This window comes from Cervus elaphus, chromosome 5, assembly GCF_910594005.1.
Source record: "Cervus elaphus chromosome 5, mCerEla1.1, whole genome shotgun sequence".
Lineage (NCBI taxonomy): Eukaryota > Metazoa > Chordata > Mammalia > Artiodactyla > Cervidae > Cervus > Cervus elaphus.
The window spans coordinates 3,701,436-3,722,167 of record NC_057819.1 but is presented as its reverse complement, the minus strand read 5'-3'; the positions used below and the strand labels follow the sequence as shown (position 1 = coordinate 3,722,167).

The following is a 20,732-nucleotide window of genomic DNA, read 5'->3' as shown; positions in this document are numbered from 1 at the left end:
TTTGGGCAGTACTGTCCTGGAGGGATTTTAAATCTTAAGGGAAAAAGAATGAAAGAAATTACCAAAGGCTAAAAGAAACTAAAAGTGACGCTTACCACGTTTCTAGAAGGGAATGATCTGCACTTAAAAGCAATGACAGAAATCGTAAAGGGCAATCGATTGGTTTGACTATATAAACATACAAAAAATCCGTGAAACAAGAAATGGAATTAAGGCGTTAAGTCAATATTGGCTAATGTGAATTTGGGAAAAAATAAAATGGGACAGAAATTGATATCCTTATAAAGCAGGGGTCCCCAACCTCTGGGATCTAATGCCTGATGATCTGAGGTAAAACTGATGTAATAATAGTAGAAATCAAGTGCACAATAAATGTAATGTGCTTGAATCATCCTGAAATCAACCCCCACGCCTTTGGGGGTCATGGAAAACCTGTCTTCCATGAAACTGGTCCCTGGTTCCAAAAAAGGTTGGGAAACGCCATTATAAAGAAGGCATGCAAATTGATAAGAATGGTCAAAGGATGCAAGACACCAATTATCAGAAGAGAGAATGTACAGAGGCAATAATCAAGTGGTTAATACTCAACCTCCAGGTCACCAAAGGAATATGTATACAAGCAAAGACATGCTTTTTCCTCTGATAAATCAGCAAGAAAACAAAATAAACACACACAAATACACATACACAAAACGTTTTAAAAACAATAATAAATTTCGTTAAAAGTTGGTGAAACGGAGACATTCATATGTTTCTGGCAGGACTGCAAATCCATTTCAGCTCTTCTAAAAACTACTCACAATACCTATTATTACAATCCTTCAATCGTTTACCACGTTACCCAATGATAATCCTAACTAACAAAATATTTCCAGCTTAAAGTTGTCTGTGGTTAATAGGAATAGTGGAAACAACTTTTCAGAAAACCGCTGTGCTTAATATGATGGGTGAAGACTTTATAACAACATGGAGAAGATACCATGAAACCATTTGGAAAAGGTAGGATCATATGACACATGCCATGTATGAAACCATTTGGAAAAGGTAGGATCATATGACACATGCCATGTGCTGTGTGTGCTCGGTGCTCGGTCGTGATGCCCACAAGACTCCTCTGTCCCAGGGATTTTCCAGGCAAGAATACTGGAGTGGGTTGCCATCTCCTCTCCCAGGGCATCTTCCCAGCCCAGGAATCGAACCCGCGTCTCCTCCATTGCAGCGGATCTTTTACCACTGTGCCACTTGGGAAGCCCTATGCCCTACGCTTCCAGAATGTAAAACAAAATCCTCTAAATCAAAGAAAAGGCAGACAAGAAAAGAGATTTGTCCCCAGATTTTCTCACTCCTTGGGAAGTCATATTTTTTAAATGCCACAGGTAACAAGTCACCTCTGAAGAGAAGTCTTTATTTAACTAACACTTTCCCAGTGTTTTCTATGGGCCAGGCCCTGTTCTAAGGGCTTTGTAAATATTAGTTCAGGCTGTTTAATGGGTAATGGGAGCCACACTGGTAATTTCAAACTCTTTAAAATTTAAAGACTTAAATTTTAAACACATTAAATTAAAATTTAGACACATGAAAATTTTAATTGTAATAATATAGTTTATTTAACATAATTCCTCTGAAGTATATCATTTTGGTGTATAATCAATATGATTAATAAATGAAATCATTATTTCATCAATAAGTCAATAGTGAGAGAAATCAAAGAAGACCTAAAGAGCTTCTTGATGAAAGTGAAAGAGGAGAGTGAAAAAGTTGGCTTAATGCTCAACATTCAGAAAACTAAGATCATGGCATTGGGTCTCATCACTTCACTTCATGGCAAATAGATGGGGAGACAAAGGAAACAGTGAGAGACTTTATTTTGGGGGGATCCAAAGTCACTGCAGATGGTGACTGCAGCCACAAAATTAAAAGACACTTGCTCCTTGGAAGAAAAACTATGATCAACCTAGACAGCATATTAAAAGGCAGAGACATTACTTTATCAACAAAAGTCCGTCTAGTCAAAGTTATGGTTTTTCCAGCAGTCATGTATGGATGTGAGAGTTGGACTATAAAGAAAGCTGAGTGCCAAAGAATTGATGTTTTGAACTGTGGTGTTGGAGAAGACTCTTGAGAGTCCCTTGGACTGCAAGGAGGTCCAACCAGTCCATCTTAAAGGAAATCAGTCCTGACTATTCACTGGAAGGACTGATGCTGAAACTCCAATACTTTGGTCACCTGATGTGCAGAACTGACTCATTGGAAAAGACCCTGATGATGGGGAAGATGGAAGACAGGAGGAGAAGGGGATGACAGAGGATGAGATGGTTGGATGGCATTACCGGCGCAATGGACTTGAGTTTGAGTAAACTCTGGGAGTTGGTGATGGACAGGGAAGCCTGGTGTGCTGCAGTCCATGGGGTCGCAAAGAGTCAGACACGACTGAGCAACTGAACTGAACTGATCGTGCATTCTTTTCTCTTTTTTTTTGTATCAAGTCTTTGAAATCCAGCATTCATTTTGGATAGCACATTTCAAGTCCAACCAGCCTCATTTCAAATGCTGGACCGGCCACATTCGGGGTTCTTCTGTTTGCTTGTTTTTACATTTTTATTTATTTCTTAATTTTTGGCTGTGCTAGGTCTTCCTTGCTGCATGGGCTTTTCTCTAGTTGCGGCGAGTGGGGCTACTCTTCGTTGCAGTGCGCGGGTTTCTTGTTGCGACGGCTTCTCTGGTTGCTGAGTGCAGACTCTAGGGCGCAACTTCAGTGCTTGTGGCGTGTGGGCTCGGTCGTTGCTGTTCCCAGGCTCTAGAACACAGGCCTCGTTACTCTGAGGCATATGGGATCTTCCTGGACGGGGGACCAAACCCACGTCTCCTGCATTGGCAGGCAGATTCTTTACCACTGAGCCACCAGGGAAGCAAGCCCCTGTCTGTTTTGGTTTGGTTTTATTGGCCACGTCCCCCGGTTTGCAGGGTCTTTGTCCCCCAGCCAGAGATTGAACCCGGGCCCATGGCAGTGAAAGCGAGAAGTCCTAAGCACTGGACTGCCAGGGAACTCCCGACTTGTGGTGTTATGGACTGTATTGTGTCTGCCCCCCAATTCATACATTGAGATCCTAATTCCCAGCATCTAAGAACGTGGCCTATTTGGAAACAGGGTCCTTACATTTGTAATTAGTTAAAATGAGGTCAAAGTGGAGTAGGGTGGGCCCCTAATCCAATATGACTAATGTCCTTATGAAAAGGGGAAATTTGTATGTACGCATGCCGACAGGGAGGAGGCCACGTGAAGATGAAGGTGGGGATTGGGGCAATGCTTCTATATATGAGCTGTAGAATACCAAAGATAGCCAGTAAACCACCAGAAGCTAGGGGAGAAGCAGAGAATAGATTCTTCCTCCTTGTCCTCAAAGGGAACCAAGCCTGCTGACCCCTTGATCTCGGCCTTCTAGCCCCCAGATCTATGAGACAATAAATCTCGTTGCTGGAGCCACTCGATTTGGGAGCTTTGTTGAGGTAGTCAAGCAAATTAATACAGTGGTTGCCCGACTGGACAGTCCAGCATGGTCTCATTTAATTCTCCAGACACATTCTAAGGTTGGCACTATGATTATTCCCATCTATGGGTGAGAAAACTGAAGCCAACCCCCCACCCAGGTCTCACAGTCGGCAAGCAGCAAAGCCAGGATTGGAATCTAGACAGTTGGTGCAGGGCCAGATGCTAAGCCTCTGTCTGCCGAGGATGGTTCCAGGTCACACGTTAAGTCCCTGTTGTTCCCATGCGGGTCAGGTGTCCTGCCCTGAGCCTGAGCCATCGCTGGGCATGGAGGACTTCCATTCTACCCATCTGGGCACCAGGCAGCTGGATCCCCTCTTATGTAATGTGTCCGTCTCCTCCCACTTTCTGAAACGTAGCTCATTTCCTTGATGCTCCTGACCCACGGGCCGAGAAGCACGGCTGTGATGACAGCTGTGTCACAGTATGTGACCCCGATCCCTCACCTCCCTGCCCACTCACGGCGGAATCTCTCCCTCCCACCTCCCAGCTGCTCCTAAAATTCCTGGCATCTCTCAGTGGCCACAGATGCCCTGCTTGCAGTCCTCATTCACATCTGTATCCTGCTCACGGAAGGGAAGCCTGTGCAGTGAAGGGCATCTCCGTTGTTGGGATGAGATCAGCTCTGCCAGGAGCTCCTGCCCACTCTTCCCCCATCACGGCTAAACTGATCCCATTCTGTGGATGTCCAGGCTGAGCAAATGCCGCTGGATGTTCCTCCAGGAATGTAGGGCTTGGCTTGCGTCACCCTGGGTGGAGGGGTTGAGAGAGAAGGTCCACCTGACTCAGATGCCCAGGGCAGAGCGGCCTCACACCTGGGCCTGCCTGGGAAATGGAGATTAGGCTCTAGGGCAGCTGGGGGATTGTCTCCTTGGCTCCCCCAACCAACTCAGGGTGACCCCAGGAAAGGCAGGACCTTACATGACCATACCCCCACTATCATCTATACCCTAGAAACGGAGATGGCCACAAGGGCCTGGGAGAGAGAAAGGTGGCCAAGGGGATTCTGACCAACTACCCCCAAAGACCTGGGACCAGGGAAAGAGGTGGATTAGGGGCCATAACTGGATGCCTATCTTTCTTCTCCTACAAAAGACAAGAGGGGCCTGGCCTTTCCAAACCACAAATGACCAAATAGGATGTGTATGGAGCTATCCATCTCCCCTTGCTGCTACCTCCTGCCACAGGGCCTTTGCACATGCCATTCCCTCTGACTTGAGCTCTCTTCCCTTCCCTCCTCCTCCCATACTGCCTACTGGTGCCTCCCCATTGACTTCCCATCTCCTAAATGCTCAAGCAGACCCCTGCTGCTCTTTTGCAGAGAATTGTTCTCATCAGACATGGCTTGGTCTGATATTTGACTCACCCCCTTAACTGTCAGCCCCATGAAGGTATGGGTCATTTGCTGCTCATCTTTGGACCCATGTGCCCATTTCACATGTGCCCGACTGAACTTCACAGGCTGTTAAGAGCCAGAACCAGGGTTTGAACCCTTATTTGCACTCAAGTCCTGTATCCTTAACCAATATCTGTCCTGGCTGCCTGAAGATGGAGTGTTCTAGTAGAAGTCTGAGCAAGACCACTGCCCTGAAGGTCTTGGAATGTTCCCCAGAGGAGGTGGTATTTGAGTTGGGCCTCTAAGACAGGAATAGGAGGAAGATGTTCTAGATGGAGGGGTTTGCATAATGAAGCCTCCAGAGGCAAGAAGGAAGAGGGATACTCCAAGTGTAGGGGACTCAAAGAACTGAGGTCAGGCCATGCTGGGGACTATGCTTATCAGCCATCAGAGTGGGCGATAGCTTTTGAAGCTTTTCGAAGAAGACACGGATGTGATTCCTCCTGCGGCAGGAAGATAACCCTGGGCCTGGTGTGAAGGGTGACCTGGCAAGGGCAGGTGTTCAGAGAAGCAATACTGGTCAGGACGCTATTGCACAAATCCGTGGTGGAGGTGGGCGGGGAGCATGGAGAACAGTGAGCACGGTCAGGTCAGAGCCTTGACTCTGTACCAAACCAGAGCTCTGTCACAACCTCACTTGGGAAATTATCAAAGATTTACTCGGTGTCTGATCCATGGGAATTATACCCTACCTGTAAACTACAAATTTGTTACAGCTGATGGTTTTGAGCACTTCAAATACCTGAATAGCAAATACAGAAGCCCAATGAATCCAAAAATTGTTACTACAGTTTTATTTAAGCTTGTTCCAAAGACATCCCTCTTGAAATTACTTTATTGATTATTTCTATACTTGTTTCCTGGGCTTCTCTGGTGTCTCAGAGAATACCTTTGGCAGGTTTTGGACCTGCCAGTATAGTAGATGCAGGTTCAGGCCCTGAGTCGGGACGATCCCCTGGAAAAGGAAATGGCAATCCACTCCAGTATTCATGCCTGGGAAATCCCATGGACAGAGGAGCCTGATGGGCTACAGTTCATGGGGTTGCAAAAGACTTGGACACGACTTAGTGATGAAACAGTAACCATATATTTGTTTCCGTACCTTCCCTTGCGGCAGTCCTCGGGTTACAACTGTATTCTTTGACATCTTTGAATTTCAGTATTTGTTTTTTACTGTTTTGTTGGAACTTTAAATCTCCATAGATCCAAATGAAAAAGTAAAAATGTTTTAGGTATTTCTTGGTATCAGCGCTTTGAGTTATTGGCCAATTCACTCTGGATTGGGTGGTCTATACCTGGGGGTTTCTCCCAAGGTGATTAAAGCCTGAACTGATGGTTATAGGCTGAATTTACTATTAATATTTCAACTTCACTTGTTACCTGATCATACCTTGAAAGTTCACACTTTTTATGCATGGTTCTTCGTTTACAACTTAGAACGCCCCCTTCCTTCTTCTCAAATGTCTTTCTATGCTTTCCTGTTTTTATTAATCATTGGTCTGATTTTTCTCTAGTGTGCCTAATTGGTGGGGCTTTCTGGAGGCATTACTTCTGAAGAGATGAAGGGTCAGTGTGTCTCTGATGGTCCTCTCCTCAGAAGGCTGCCTTGTATACCCCATGACGTACGTCACCGCTCAGAAGAACTTTCCACAAGGATGGACACTTCCTGTATCGAACATGTCTAACTTGGTAGTGTCCAAGAAAAAGCAAAGTCAAACACTAGTTAAAGAGGTAAAGATGGATTTTATTACGCATTAGCTATCGAAATAGGGAAGAGAGCCTGGCGTAAACGGAACTCAACTTTGTTGAAACAAAATGCAATTTTTTTTTTTTTTTTTTACTGCATCAGGTCTTGGTTGTGATTCAGGGACTTCAGCTGTGGCATATGGGATCTAGTTTCCTGACCAGGGATTGAACCCAGGCACCCTGCATTTGGAGTTAGAGTCTTAGCCACTGGACCACCAGGGGAGACCCTGAGAGGATGGAGGCTGAGCAGGTGAACCAACTCTTAGATACCCTCACACTAGGAAGGACAGCATGTGAACCAAGAGTTCTTTCTCGATGGGGAAGGAATATGTACTCAGAGGGGCAGTGGCACAGCTGCTTGCCAAGTAACTGTATTAATCACGTCTCCTATTTTCTGTGTTCTGATGCTTTGACACCTGGGGCCTTGCTGACTTTGGAGGGACCACCCCTCCCAGGGATAGCCAGGTCCTAGAGAGTCAAAGACCTTGATGCTGGGGAAGATTGAGGGCAGGAGGAGAAGGGGGCGATAGATGATGAGATGGTTGGATGGTATCATCAACTTGATGGACATGAGTCTAAGCAATCTCTGAGGGATAGTGAAGGACAGGGAAGCCTGACGTGCTGCAGTCCATGGGGTCGCAAGGAGTGGGCCACAACTGAGCGACTGAACAAGAGGGAGTCTTGCCCACGAGTGTGCTTTTCAAATACGAGCCCGCACTCCAACCTCCTCCTGTATCAGGCTCAAACTCAGGGCAACTGGTACCCAGAGCCTGCGGAAATCACTCAAAAGAGCCAATTCTAGGCCCGCTGACCCTGCCTCACCCATTCCTTCTGGGGAAACCATAACAAAGGCTTTTGCCCGCAGGTCCTCCCCCTCCATCCACCTCATGCCCCACCCCATGCCCCACCCCCCCCACCCCCACCCCCTGCTTCTCCGGGTGATCCCCTGTGGCATCCATGCCCTCTCCTCTTGGGAACTATGAGTAATGCATTATCTTTTCAATGGCAACTGTTTCCAGTTCTGTCGTATTGTATCTCACATTTTCTTTCTTTTTTAAACTATTTATTTACTTTTGGCTGTGCTGGGTCTTCCCTGCTGTGCGTGGGCTGTTCTCCAGTTGCAGCGAGCGGGAGGCCACTAGGTGCGGGGCTCAGGCTTCCCGTTGCGGTGGTCTCTCCTTCGGAGCACGGGCTCCCCGGCGCTCAGGCTTCAGTAGCTGAGGCTCCTGACCTCCAGAGCGCAGGCTCAGCAGTTGCGGTGCCCGGGTTCAGCTGCTTTGCGGCACGTGGGAGCTTCCAGGATCAGGAATCAAACCCGTGTCTCCCGCTTTGGCAAGCGGATTCTTTACCACTGAGCCATCAGGGAAGCCCCACGCTTTTATTTATTTATTTTTTTAAACACAATATATTTCAGAATGGGAACTCACGACTCAGTATCGGTTGGTAGAAAAGGGGCTGGGAGTTTTCTCTGAGCTTGAGTCACAGGGGCTGGAGAGTTTTTCTGTTGCTTTGCTGGCCGCCACGATCCCAGCAGTTCTGAAGATGCAGACCCACTGTGACAGATGGGCTGGGACCAGCTCTGTAGGATCGCCTTCCCTGGGGAGCTTGGAGGGGGTCTAGCCAGGGAAGGCTGTGAGCTCACTGCAGACCCAGAGGCCACAGAGGACGGTATGGGAACCGCGAGGCTTGTCTAGAATCTCTCTATCTTCTCCAGGGAGGTTTGGTCCGGGAGCAGCACCTCCACGGTGTAGCTGACGTGCTTGGGGTAGATCAGGCTGTAGGTGTTGTCAAACCTCAGGACGTCTGTGTTCATGGGACAGACATTCAGAGAGGATGCCCGCCTGGAGCCTCACCCTCCTGTGCAGGTACTAGACCTGGGTGCTACTGCCATACCTGAGAGCCTGGAGCCAGGGCTCCCTACCTGGTGGGACCTGATGCACGGCAATGCACCTGCCCCCCACCCCAGGTCCAGGAGGAGCCATTCCCTGCCAACACTCACAGACGCCAGCTTCCGTGCAGGTGAGACTCCCGTCCTCGGGCACCATGTGGGCGTTGTAGCGCTGGCTGGCCAGCACCTCCGTCATCTCCCCGGCCCGCTGCCGCTCCCCCATCTTGGTCTTCAGGAAAACCCCGAAGCCGATGTCCCCTCCGTCCGACGCGAACTGCCACCTGCAGGGGACAGGGCCCCACTGACCGCCCGCTGCCTGGGCTCCGGGCCCCTCCTGACCGCGCCCAGGTGTGTGTGTGGGGGGCGCCGTGCCTACCTGAGCACGCAGCCCGGGAACAGGATCTCGTTGTCCACCTGCAGGGAGGAGCCTCGGCCCACGGTCGCCTGGTGGTCGTACTGCACCCTCACGTGGTTGCGCAGGTAGTAATGCTGGGGCACGTCGCCCCCGTAGTTGATCTGTGGGCGAGAGTGGTGAGCGGGCACCGCCCCACAGCCATCCCCCCTCCCTCCCCATCCTCTGGGCACCCGACCTTGGTCAGGCACTTGGGGTTGCCATCGGGGTCGGTCATGGTCCCCCCGAACTCCACAGGCAGCTGGTCGGGGCTGATGAACTTAGGCAGCTCTTGCTTCCAGTTGCCTGTGGGGACAAAAGTGGGGCTCTGTGGAGGGGGGGGGTCAGGGGCTCGACAGAGGGCAATGGGGCCAAGCCCAGGGCCGTCCTGTGCCATCTGACAGCCTCCCCCTACCTCCCACATACTCTCAGTGCCTCCAGGACAGAAGCCAAGAAGATCTAGGTCCACAGTGTCTGTGTGACCAGTTCCTGCCCCTTCAGCCCTGGTACCCACCCCTATCTGTCCAGGTGTTAGCCCATGAGGCATCTTTTTGGTTTTCTTTTTGACCACACCACGTAGTTTGTGGGATCTTAGTTCCCTGACCAGGGATCGAACCCGGGACCTCTGCAATAAAAGCGCTGAGTCTAACCATTGGACCACCATCTTTGCAGGGACTCAGATCAGTGTCTCCTGGAGCGTGAGGCTGAGCACAGGTGTCTACCCTGAGCTTCCCTTTCCCTCGGAGACTGAACTCAGCCTTCCAATCAGCCCCTGCCCTCAGCTCCAGCACCCTTAGAACTAGGGGGGCAAAGTGTATCAGCCCCCCTCTCCCAATGCTGCTCTGAGAAGTCAAGGCTGGTCCACAAAGGAATGAGAGCATTATGGGAACGAAGTAGGAGGAAGCAGACGTGAACGCCCAACATACCCTGGGGTCAGTGTGGACACAGAATAAAAGGGACTCCGCGAGTATTCTCCTTTAAGGGAAAAGGACTCTTCATTTCTAGGGCATTATTTTATGGAAAAAAATTAGGGATGCATACAAAGATTCTTCCATAAGCATCTTTACTCCTAACTCTTCCCTAATGGTTAAAAAAAAAAAAATTACCAACAACCTAAATTTTGGACTTTACCAAAACAGAATAAAGTTTATCACATGGTATGTGAAAAAGGTAGGTTGTAAAAGAGTATAACATGGTGTGAACCCATTTTTAAAAGTGAATTTCTTCGAAAAGACAGTGCATGTTAATAATAGTTCCTTGAGTGACAGGATTCACTCTCTCCTTTATATATTTCTATATTTTTCTAAATTTCCAAATTTTATCAGTTATGTAATTTGGAAAACCTGCATCTTATTCTCCCCATTTTATGGGGCGGGGTGGGTTGGGGGGAGGAACTGAGGCATCTGAGACCCAGACAGAGCCGGTGACTCAGCCCACTTTCAGCTCACAGGTGGCGCTAGTTGTAAAGAATCTGCCTGCCAATGCAGGAGATGGGGGTTCAGTCCCTGGGTCGGGAAGACCCCCTGGAGAAGGGCATGGGTATCCCACTCCCGTATTCTTGCCTGGAGAGTCCCACGGACAGAGGAGCCTGACAGGTTACAGTGGAGGGAGTCGCAAAGAGTTGGACACGACTGAGCGGCTGACCACACATGTAATTTGAAAAGCCTGCCTCTTATTCTTCCCATTTTACAGGGGAAGCCTGAGGAACCTGAGACCCAGACAGAGCTGGTGACTCACTTGCAGCTCATAACAGACAAAGTCACCCCTCAAATTCACATCTCCCAATCCAGAACTGGGGGCCCTCACATATGCTGCGGCCGGGGGTCTCGCAGAGCCCTCCTGGCCCCTCAGCCCTCTGGCAGGTGGACACATTGGCCTCAACAGTTGCTACCTAAGGGAGTGGGTCCCCCAGAGCAGCTGCGTCCCCGGGCCTGGTGCCCTCGTGTTCGGGAACCCTCAGGTCTGTGGAGGGGCCGCCCTCAGCTCAGGCTCTGAGATGCAGAGGAGCTGCCCACTTACCTCCAAGGATCACCACCTTCCTGCGTGTCTCCTCAGAGATGTACGGCTTCATCAGGTTGTAGGCCACCGGGAAGAGCCTGGGGGCTGAGACAGGCACTGTTTCAGGGTTTCCTGGGGTCTCCTTTCCCTGCCTGGTGGCCTCCAAGTCCCCTGCACCGCCCCCACCCCCACTTATGCATATGCGGAACTGGTTTACTCACCTTTCACAACAATTAAATTCTTCAGAATCTCAGGGTAGTTTGCCTCAAGTGCAGAGAGAAACTGTAGGGTCAAACTCAGGTCAATGCACAAGATGCAGGTGCCTAAATGCTGCCCCCCTTAAGGCCCCTGAGGCCTCTCCAGACACCCCAAAAGCCACCCAGACAAGAGGAATTCCCACTGTCTGGTTTGTTGGGTCCCCATCACAGACCGCCCCCTCCCACCCTGAAGCCACTAGTGCAAATTCTTGACAGATTTCCAGGGGATGACCCCACCCACTGCAGACCAAAAAGGTCCCCCTCAGTCAGGTCTCTGGAAGGCTCCTCTCCATGTGGCTTCGGGCACAAAATGCTTCCAGCATATAAGAAACATTCAAAGTTGCAAGGCATGGCTTTTTCTTTCTTTTTTCTTAATTGGAATATAATTTACATACCATAAATTTCACCCTTTAAAAGTGTAGAGTTCAGCGGCTTCAGTGTATTCATCAAGTTGTGCAACCATCACCGCTGTCTAGTTCCAGAATATTCTCACCACGCCAGAAGAAACCCCATACCAGTTAGCAGTCACCCCATTCCCCACTCCCTGCAGCCTTGGTTAACTACCAGCGTGCTTTCTGTCTCATGGATTTACCTAATCTGGATATTTCATATCAATGGAATATATGTGGCCTTTCGTGTCTGGGGTTCTCAATTTAGTACGTTTTCATGGTGGTTCTTTTTCTTTTTTTTGACCTTGTCACACAGCTTATGGGATTAGTTTCCTGACCAGGGATTGAACCTACGCTCCTCGCACTGGAAGCATGGAATCTTAACCACTGGACCGCTGGGCAAGTCCCTCATGGTGGTTCTTGAAATGTTAAAATTTTTAGGTTCTCTGCTATCCTGTATTGAGCAGAAAGAAAAGGCAGGCTGGCTGCCCCGGCGGGGGGCAGGGGGCGGGGGGTGGGGGGGAAGCAGATCTTATCAGGGTCTCCCTTCTCTCCTCAGGGCCCTGGAAGATGACTTGCTCCCAGCCCCCTCCCAGTTAAGAGAGGGGTGAGCGGGGAGGGAGCATAAGAGCAGAAGGGACACCCATGGGGACCTGTTGCTGTGACCCCCTGGACGTGAGGTGGTGATACTGGGGTGATGACTGTGACTTGGCACAGCCCTAAAAGACTTCGGGTTTGAAAGGATCCCTGCAGGGTCTTCCCTGGTGGTCCAGTGGGCAAGAATCTACCTTCCACTGGAGGGAGCGTGGGTTGGATCCCTGGTCAGGGAACTAAGATCCCATCTGCTGCAGAGCAACTAAGGTCACAGCCTCAACTAGAGAGAAGTCTGTGTGCCACAAAGAAGATCTGACAGCCAAAATAAATAAATATGTAAATATTAAAGAAAAAAAGGAGCCTCAAAACTATGGTTAGAGTTAGAGAACCTCCCCACATACAGCCCACACCAGCAAACGAGGGGCAGAGTCCCCGGCGAGGGGACACCGCCCTGGGTGGGGCTCCCTCACCTCCTGGATAAGCTCCACTCCTGGCTTCCACAGATGCCTCAGGCTCAGCCCCTCGAAATCAAAAACAGTCGAGATTTTCTCCACTTTCTTCCCCAACTGCAAGGGAATGCTGAGCGGTGAGACCCCCAGGAGGGTCGGTGCCCTCCACAGCCCACAGGAGGTGGGGCTGGGCCCAGCTTATCCTGGTTCCACCTGGCGGGGAGGTTTCATGCCAGGAAGCCAGGTGCAGGGAGACAGGAGGACCGTCCCGAGGGGCGCCCTCCCCTCGTCTGCCCCTGGAAAGGCAGGTCGCCCGAACCGTGTCCACTCAGAGGTGCTGGGAGGAGCCGAGGAGCTGGGGGAGGCCGTGGTGCATGCCCAGTGCTGGGGGCTGCCTTGGAGGAGGCCGGATTTCAGCGGCCCAGGGGGCTGGGAGGGGCCCTGGGACCCCCACCTCCTGGCTCTGCTGCTCACAGTCTCGCAGGAGCAGCTCCAGGTTCCGGAAGTTGAATCTGAGTATCTCTTGTTTGGAGACGGAGAGTAGGAGGCCCTTGAGATCCAGGCCTCTGATGATGCGGTACCAGACGGGGCTGCCCTCCCTGTCGTGGCCGCAGAAGCCACTGGGCTCATACAGCCTGACCACCTGGATGCACGAGAGAGCAGGGCTGGGTGGGGGGGGCGGGCTTGACGGAGAGCCGGGGTCTGGGGCGGGCAGGGCGCCGGGGGCTCACCTCTGAGGGCTGCCACGCGAGGATGTTGTCCAGATCTTGTTGCTTCCGGAACTTCACGTGCTAGAGACACGGGGCGGAGGGGGCAGCTGAAGACCCCTCCTGAGCCAAAGGGTCTGCAGGGACCCAGGGGCGCCAGGCCAGGCCCCGCTGCCCGCAACCACTGAGGGCCTGCCAGGGCATCCCGGCCTCCATGGACCCAGAACTGAGGGTGGGGATGCCAGGGGGACGGAGGAGATGGGGTCTGACACGGATGAGGAAGGAAAGACTCAGAAAGGAGCACGTGAAGCCCGCATCCGTGGCTGCCTCTCCCCGAGCCCTCCCTCCTGGTCCCCAGGCCCCAGTCCCCACAAGGCTTCCCAGGGAGCCCCACAAGCAGGGTCAGACTAACCCTAACCCTAACCCCAGCTTCCAGTCACCCTTAGTCAAAAACCTAGACTCCCCAGGTGGCCTGCTGGGTCCCCAGGCATGGGCCTGGGCCACCCACTCAGCTGCATCTCTCCCCTTTCTCTCTAGGGTGTGACCTCCCGTGCGCCCGGGTTACTCCAGCTTGCCCGCACCGCAGGGCCTTTGCACGGCTCTGCCCTCTGTCTCCAGTCGTCACATGGCTGCCTCCTTTGGGGCATTCATGCCGGAGCCATCACATCACCCTTTGGCAAGGAAGGCCTTCCTGCCCTCCCTCACTTCCTTCCACCTACTGTCATGGTTGCAATCTCCGCTCTCAGGAATTGCCTTGTTTATTTATCGGGTTTCTTTTCACTCTCTTTCCACCGCTGCACTCTCCCCAGTACGAGAACCAGCGAGGCTCAACTTTGAGGTGCAATAAATGGTCGTTGCAAGAAAGGAAGGAAGAAAGTAAAGAGGAAACGAAAGAAGGAAGGAAGAAGAATGGAAAGAAGAAAAGATAGGGAATTCCCTGGCAGTCCAGTGGTTAGGAGTCCGGGCTTTCATGGCCGAAGGCCCAGGTTCAACCCCTGGTCCGGGAGCTAAGATGCCACAAAGGACAGGAAACAGGGCCGGGGGAGGTGTGGCCCTCACCTTCCGCAGCATGTCCTCTGATTTCTTCAGGTCAAAGCTCCGAGCTGCGAGGAGGAGATAGGGTGGTGGTTGTGGACTCCTGGGGCCAGTGAGTCCCAGCTTGGGCCCCTCGGTGGATTATGGGCCTCCGGGTTACTGTCCACTCGGAGGTGCTGGGAGGAGTCGAGGAGCTCAGGGAAGAAGGTTCTGGGTGCCCAGTGCTGGGGGCTGCCTTGGAAGGGTTGGGCTGTGGCTACCCAGGGGGCTGGGAGGGCCCCCCGGCCCCCTCACCCCCTGCCTCCCTGATTCCCTGGGCTGATGGCAGTGGGTGTGCCCCGGGGCGGGCCTTGGTAGGTAGGCACGGCCCAGGAGGTAGCTAGGAAGAGAAGGTGTCCAGAGAAACAGCATGTGGAGTCCCTGCCATGCCCATGGCCACTGCCAGGGCCTTGGAGACCCTGTGATGCCCAGGGTTCTTTTCCTAATGCTCCAAAAACATGAAGAGATCAGACCCTCCATATCTGGTGGAATCACAGAGCCAGGAATTATGTAAATCAAGAGCCACTTCCCCTCTCAAACGTCATTGAGGATGCCAATGAATTTTTGTTCATTTAGGTTATATCTGTTGATACTTACTTGATTAGAAATTAAAGTTGTACACAGAAACTGTGTACACAGATAACACATACTTGCGGTTGCTTCCAATGCCTGTGATTTGGAGCAACTTGTGACACAAGAGAGACCTCATATGCCCTTGACCTTCATCCCGTGTTACCGTCCATCCTCACCTCGGAGCCAGCGGAGGAGGAAGTAGTCATCGGTGCTGGGCAGGACGGCCAGGACATCCTGCATGTTCTCCCGGAACTGAGGGCAGAGCGGGGAGAGACGCGGGTGGGCCGGGCTCCGCAGTGCCCCACGGCCGCAGGGGACGGGCTGGTGCCTGCAGGCCTGCGGAGCCCGCCTGCCCTCAGGAAACAGGGGGGCCCACCCGTGCTGGGGCAGCCGAGGCCTGGGTCAAGTCACAACAGTTCCTTTCCTCCCTTTGGGAAATGGGACAATAATGATGAACCAGTTGCCCAAAGAGGATGAAGTGTAGATGTTTTTTGTTTTTGTTTTTTATTTTGGCTGCCCCATGTGGCTTGTGGGATCATAGTTCCCAACCAGGGATTGAACCCAGGCCCTCAGTAGTGAGACTGCAGAGTCCTAACCTCTGGACTGCCAGGGAATTCCCTGAAATGTGGAATAAATGAGATTTATAGACCTCACTCTTCCCTTACACCCATGCAGGAAGGGTGGATCCTCTTCAGGGCCCAGCTCTCCACCTTCAGGGAGCCCCCAGGTCAATTCAGGTGGGAGGGTAAGTGACAGGGAGTCTAGGCTCAGAGAGGTTGAGTAATTTGCCCAGTGTCACAGAGCAAGAGGCAAATCATGTATCTGGTCCAGGGCCCATCATCCAGGCCTGAACAAGGGGTGACTCCACCCAGCCTGAGAAGACCCTCTGCAGACAGGCCCCAGGAGGGCTTGGGGCAGTTTCGCTGGGCCCCAGCCATCTCCAGGGGCTGAGGGCTGAGGGTGCCACTTCTGTGTGAATGTCGCTGACTATGAGACGCAGCCAGCTTTCAGGACTCATGCATCTGGACCAGGACTCAGCAGCCCCAGTGCCGTCGGCCTGAGTCATTCCCCTCTTCCTGCATTTCAGTCTCCTTTGACCCCAAATAGGAGGGTCAAAGAACCAGCTCTGGGCCCCACAGCCCCAAATGAGCTGATTATCTTTGTCCTCAGAAACACAAGGAAGGGATTTCCCTCGTGGTCCAGTGGATAAGACTCCAAGCTCCAACGCAGGGGACCTGGGTTTGATCCCTGGTCAGAGAACGAGATCCCACATGCCGCAACAAGACCGAGCATGCCACAACTAAGAACCAATGCAGCCAAATAAACAAAGGTTTTTGGTTTTTTTTTAACACATATTTAAAGAAAGAAAGAAGCACAAGGGAGGGTTTGGCCCTGAGCTGATCACGTGATTCATCCTGACGTGACCCTGCTAGTACATCTGTTTCCACACCAAGGGAGGAATCTGAGGCTCACTCGACCTGTTCTGCCAAGATCTGGACCTAATTCTGTTTGGTTTGTTTGCTTCGGCCGAGCCACGGGATTTGTGGAGTCCTAGTTCCTGGACCAGGGATCTAACTCTGGCCCTTGGTGGTGAAGGCAGAGTCCCAACCATAGGACGGCCAGAGAGGTCCCTGGACCTAATTCTTGACCCCAGTTGTCTTGTAAGAGGACTTATACTCCCAGCCTAGGTGGAATCTGCCCTCTTTCAGGTGTAGAATTCCTCGAAGGCAGGATTCAGGACCTCCCTCCATGCTACTGAGGTCAACGACTGTGCCTGGAGCCCTCACTTGCCACGTTCAACCACGAGGGAAAGACCCCAATGAGCTAGAAGGGAGAACGCATGCCGGCTCCTGCGTCCCCCAGGTCATAGCTAAGGCTGGGACCTGCCACCCCAGCAGCGCTCACCCGTGGGGCCCAACAGAGTGACCACTAATGTTTGAAACGTGGCCAGTCTAAATCAAGATCTGCTGTGAGTATGAGATACACGCAGGATTCTGAAGACGTAGTACCAAAAAAAATCTCAGCCATCCTTTTTATGTTGATTACATGTTGCAATGATAACAACTTGGCTCTATCGGGTTAAATCTATTGTAGGGAATTCCCCGGCAGTCCAGTGGTTGGGACACGGCTTTCACTGCCGAGGCCCAGGCCCAGTTCCTGGTCCAGCAACTAAGATTCGGCAATCCGGCCAAAAGTAAATAAGCAACATATATTATCAAAATTGATTTCACTTGTTTCTTCTCCCTTTTTTAATGTGGCTGTTAGAAACTTTGAAGTGACACGGGTGGCCTGCTTTTGTGGTTCACGTTACGTTTCTATTGGACAGCGCTAGTATAGACACTGGTCTCCAAGACCCTCAGAGTTGGGAAGAGACCTGGGGCTACAGAGCTCAGAGGGACCGCAGGGGCCTTGGGGGCCCCCTCTCCTGGGGCAGAACGAGAAACTGAGGCCCGTGTAGGACTCTCCCCTCCCCCACCCCCTGCCACACTCACCTGGGCCAGCGCCCTCTCCTGCAAGGGGCTCAGGTCACCTACTTGCCCACTCATGCTGCCCACAGCGGTGTGGGGTCGGGCTCCCTGGTCCTGGGTGCAGGCCCCACTGTGTGTCTCCCTCAGGCCCTCCCGTCTTCCGCGCGCTGGGAGCCCCACCCATGCCTACCCCTGCCCAGAAGCCCCGCCCCGTCCAGCCAGGCCTGTCCTCTCTTCCTGGCTGAGGTCATTCCTTGCTGGGTGCCTTAGGGCGCTGACCCTTGACCTGATCGGCCTGGATTCACATCCTCCTCTGTGAAACAAGGACGGCGAAGCTTGCCCCACAGCATGTTGAAAGGCGACATCGCCTGGCCTGTCGTTACACACAGGGGCTGCTCTCCTCCCTGCCTCCTGGCCCCCACCCCCGGCTCCTGTGTTCCCAGCGGGAGCCTCCTTGGGCCACGAAGGCCCACCACTCACCCCCGACAGAGGTCTGGAACCTCACTGTGTGTCCCGGTTGTCAGGAGCAACTGCCCTCGATTCATCACAGCCTTGAGGGCACGAGGCTTCAGGGGTGAGGAGAGAACTTCCCAGGCCCAGATCCAGCAGGTGGATGTGTCACCTGGAGCTGGGTCACACCTGGCCTCGGGTGAGGGGTGACAGGGGATTCCTGGCTAGTCAGCTGCCCCAGCTCTGGACAAGAAGAAAGCCAGAGCCCAAAACCAGGACACAGGGGGCTCGTGTGTGCATGGGACCTGCACGCAGTAGGTACAGTGTACACAGTAGGTGCTCAATAAGAGCTTGTCAAAGAAGTGATGGCAAAGGAAGCTGGAAGGGGCCGCCTCTCCTTTTCCGGTTCTTATATGGGTCTCTGGTGCCTGTAGGTGCTGAAGGACACCCCCTCTTGACTCCCTGCCTCAACTTGCCCCCTGACTGGGCCCCGCCCCAGGGTCATGTGAGTTCTCTGCTAATGAAACCCCGCCTGCACTCGTGTGTCTTGGCTAATGTGTTACCCTCCGCGGGGATAAGGGACCAGGTCAGTTAGGACAGGCGTGAAGTACGCCCTCAAGGGGGAAATAGCTCCCTCTCTTCCTGCTGCCCTATTTTCACTCCCTCTTTTTCACCTTCTCCCTCCCTCCCTCCTTTCTTCTTTCTTCTCTTCCTTCCCATTTTTCTCCCTATTTTCCTTTTTCTCGACCATGCAGCCTGCAGGATCTTAGTCCCCCTAAGATTTGCACCCACATCCCTGCCATGGAAGCGTGGAATCCTAGCCACTGGACCCTTTCCTCTCTTTCAACATTTATTAAGAGCTGACTGTGTGCCAGGCACTGGCCTGGCCACCGGAGGCTGACTGTGTCCATAACACCCAGGCCCTGGCCTGGAGGGGCCTCGCAGACAAGCAGATCCACGGCTCTGACCCTGGGCTAGCAGAGTTGAGATGTGCAGCCTGGAGGCCCTGAACCAGCCTTGGGGCTGGGTTGTCAGAGAAGGGTGCCCAGAGAGAGAAGGCAGAGCGTGCTTTGAAAACACGTAACAGTGTGAGGCCTGCAAAGGGAAGGGGGCTTTACACCATAGGAACAGCATGTGCGAAGCCCCAGAGGCATGCGGCTGCCTGATTTCTCTTGAAGGGGATGCAGGGACCATGGTAAGGGGAGGGACTCGGAGCAGAGGACGGTCTCTGGCTACAGGTGGAGGGTGGCTCTTAGGGGTGAGCCTGAGGAAGGAGGGGCCCAGGTGAGGGGCAGAGTCCTGACCCAGGAGATTGTGTTAGTGTCCTGGGGCTGCCTTAACAAAGTCCCAACAGACTGGGTGGCTTCAAACAACAGGAGTTTATTCTTTCACAGATCTGGAGGCTAGAAGTCTGAAATCGAGGTGCCACGTTCCCTCTGAAACTCTGGGAGAATCCTTCATTGCCTCTTAGCTTCTGGAGGTGGCCGTCACCCTTGGCGTTGGTAGGTTGGTAGCTGCATCACGCCAACCTCTGCCTGTCTTCACGTGGCGCTGTCCGTGTGCGTCCGTGTGTGTTCACATGACACCTCCACGTCTCATCAGGACACCAGCCATATCGGATTAGGGTCCACACCGAGGACCTCGTCTTCGCTTGATTATATGTACAAAGACCCTGTTTCCAAATGCCAGTCATAGGGAACTGAGAGGTAGGACTTCAGTATATCTTTTCAGGGGATACAGTTCAACCCGTAACAGAGAGGAACAAGTAGTTTCACTGAATTTTCCCCTGGGGGCAGCCTCGATCCCTGCCCTGACTTTCAAGTGTCTGGCCTACAGAGGCCTGGTCACCCTGGGCGATCCCAGCCCCCACTGGCCAGATGGCAGAACCCACCAAGACTAAACTTGGTACCATGGCGCCCTCTGCTGCCCAGGTGTAGCAAGAGCAGTCTGGTTCCTGAAGGTGCCCCCCCCTCCCCCCCCGACCCGCAGAGCCTCTTGGAGCCCTCCTACTTTTTCCGCCATGGAAGAGCCCTCAGTCCTGAGGCTGAGGTGGCCAACTGGAATGGCGCTGAAGGTCTGGAGGCTGTGAGCACCAGCGTGGCAGCGGACTGACCTGGGTTGCGCCCTGCCTCCGTGGTTGGCTGACTGGGTGACCCTGGGCTGGTGGCTCAGGTCTGTGTCTCCAGCACCTTCTCGGGGCAGCAAAGGGTACTGTGCGTGTTCCCACATGGCACGGGGCTGGGCAGAGTGGTGGCTCAGTATCTGGCACCTACTCATTATCAAAGTGTTAATTATGTTAATATGTGAGTTAATAACTATACTGATTTTAAAACAAACCAGGCAGATGATAAATGCTAATAAAGTCATCTGTGTCCTTAGCATCTACAAACGGCCAGATTTGTTCTCCTTGGATCCCCTAAACGGCCTAAAAGTGCCAATATTCATAATAATAAATAATGAAATAATATTTTCAGATTATTATTGGTATTTCTAGGCCCTTCAGGTTCAGGGGAAATAGAATTATGGGGTTCCATGAACCAGAAAGTTATAATATTGCACTAAGTCACATCACTCTCTGATTAATAAAAGGAGGGAAAATTCTCTAAGTGTGGGGTCAGTTACAGCATTTCTTGCAAATAGACTTAGCTATTGTCAGCTTTATTTATTTTTGATTATTTCTCTCCCTATGAATAAAATAGACTCTGAGGGTGTGCTAATTTCTTGCTAATGGAAGACTACGAGGGTGCAGGCAGTAGCCCCAGGGGGTTGGTGGGGTCAAATCAGGCCCATACTGACCAGAAGTCC

At 52.2% G+C, this 20,732-nt stretch overlaps 1 protein-coding gene across 2 annotated transcripts; it reads right to left on the bottom strand.

The window, feature by feature from the left end:
• Window positions 1-8,046: 8,046 nt before the first annotated feature.
• Window positions 8,047-17,650, bottom strand: LOC122693673 (putative SEC14-like protein 6). 2 transcript variants are annotated; one of them, XM_043901352.1, is made up of 12 exons: window positions 17,502-17,650; window positions 15,186-15,261; window positions 14,422-14,465; window positions 13,387-13,446; window positions 13,110-13,298; window positions 12,677-12,772; window positions 11,188-11,248; window positions 10,988-11,071; window positions 9,168-9,274; window positions 8,954-9,093; window positions 8,689-8,858; window positions 8,047-8,492 (listed from the first exon to the last, which is right to left on the bottom strand). In XM_043901352.1, the coding sequence occupies exons 1-12, from the start codon at window positions 17,553-17,555 to the stop codon at window positions 8,380-8,382; spliced, it is 1,194 nt and encodes a 397-aa protein (XP_043757287.1). In that variant the 5' UTR covers window positions 17,556-17,650; the 3' UTR covers window positions 8,047-8,379. The 2 variants fall into 2 exon arrangements, with proteins under 2 accessions (XP_043757287.1, XP_043757288.1); XM_043901353.1 differs by having other exon boundaries at window positions 12,677-12,727.
• Between the last annotated feature and the right edge of the window lie 3,082 nt (window positions 17,651-20,732).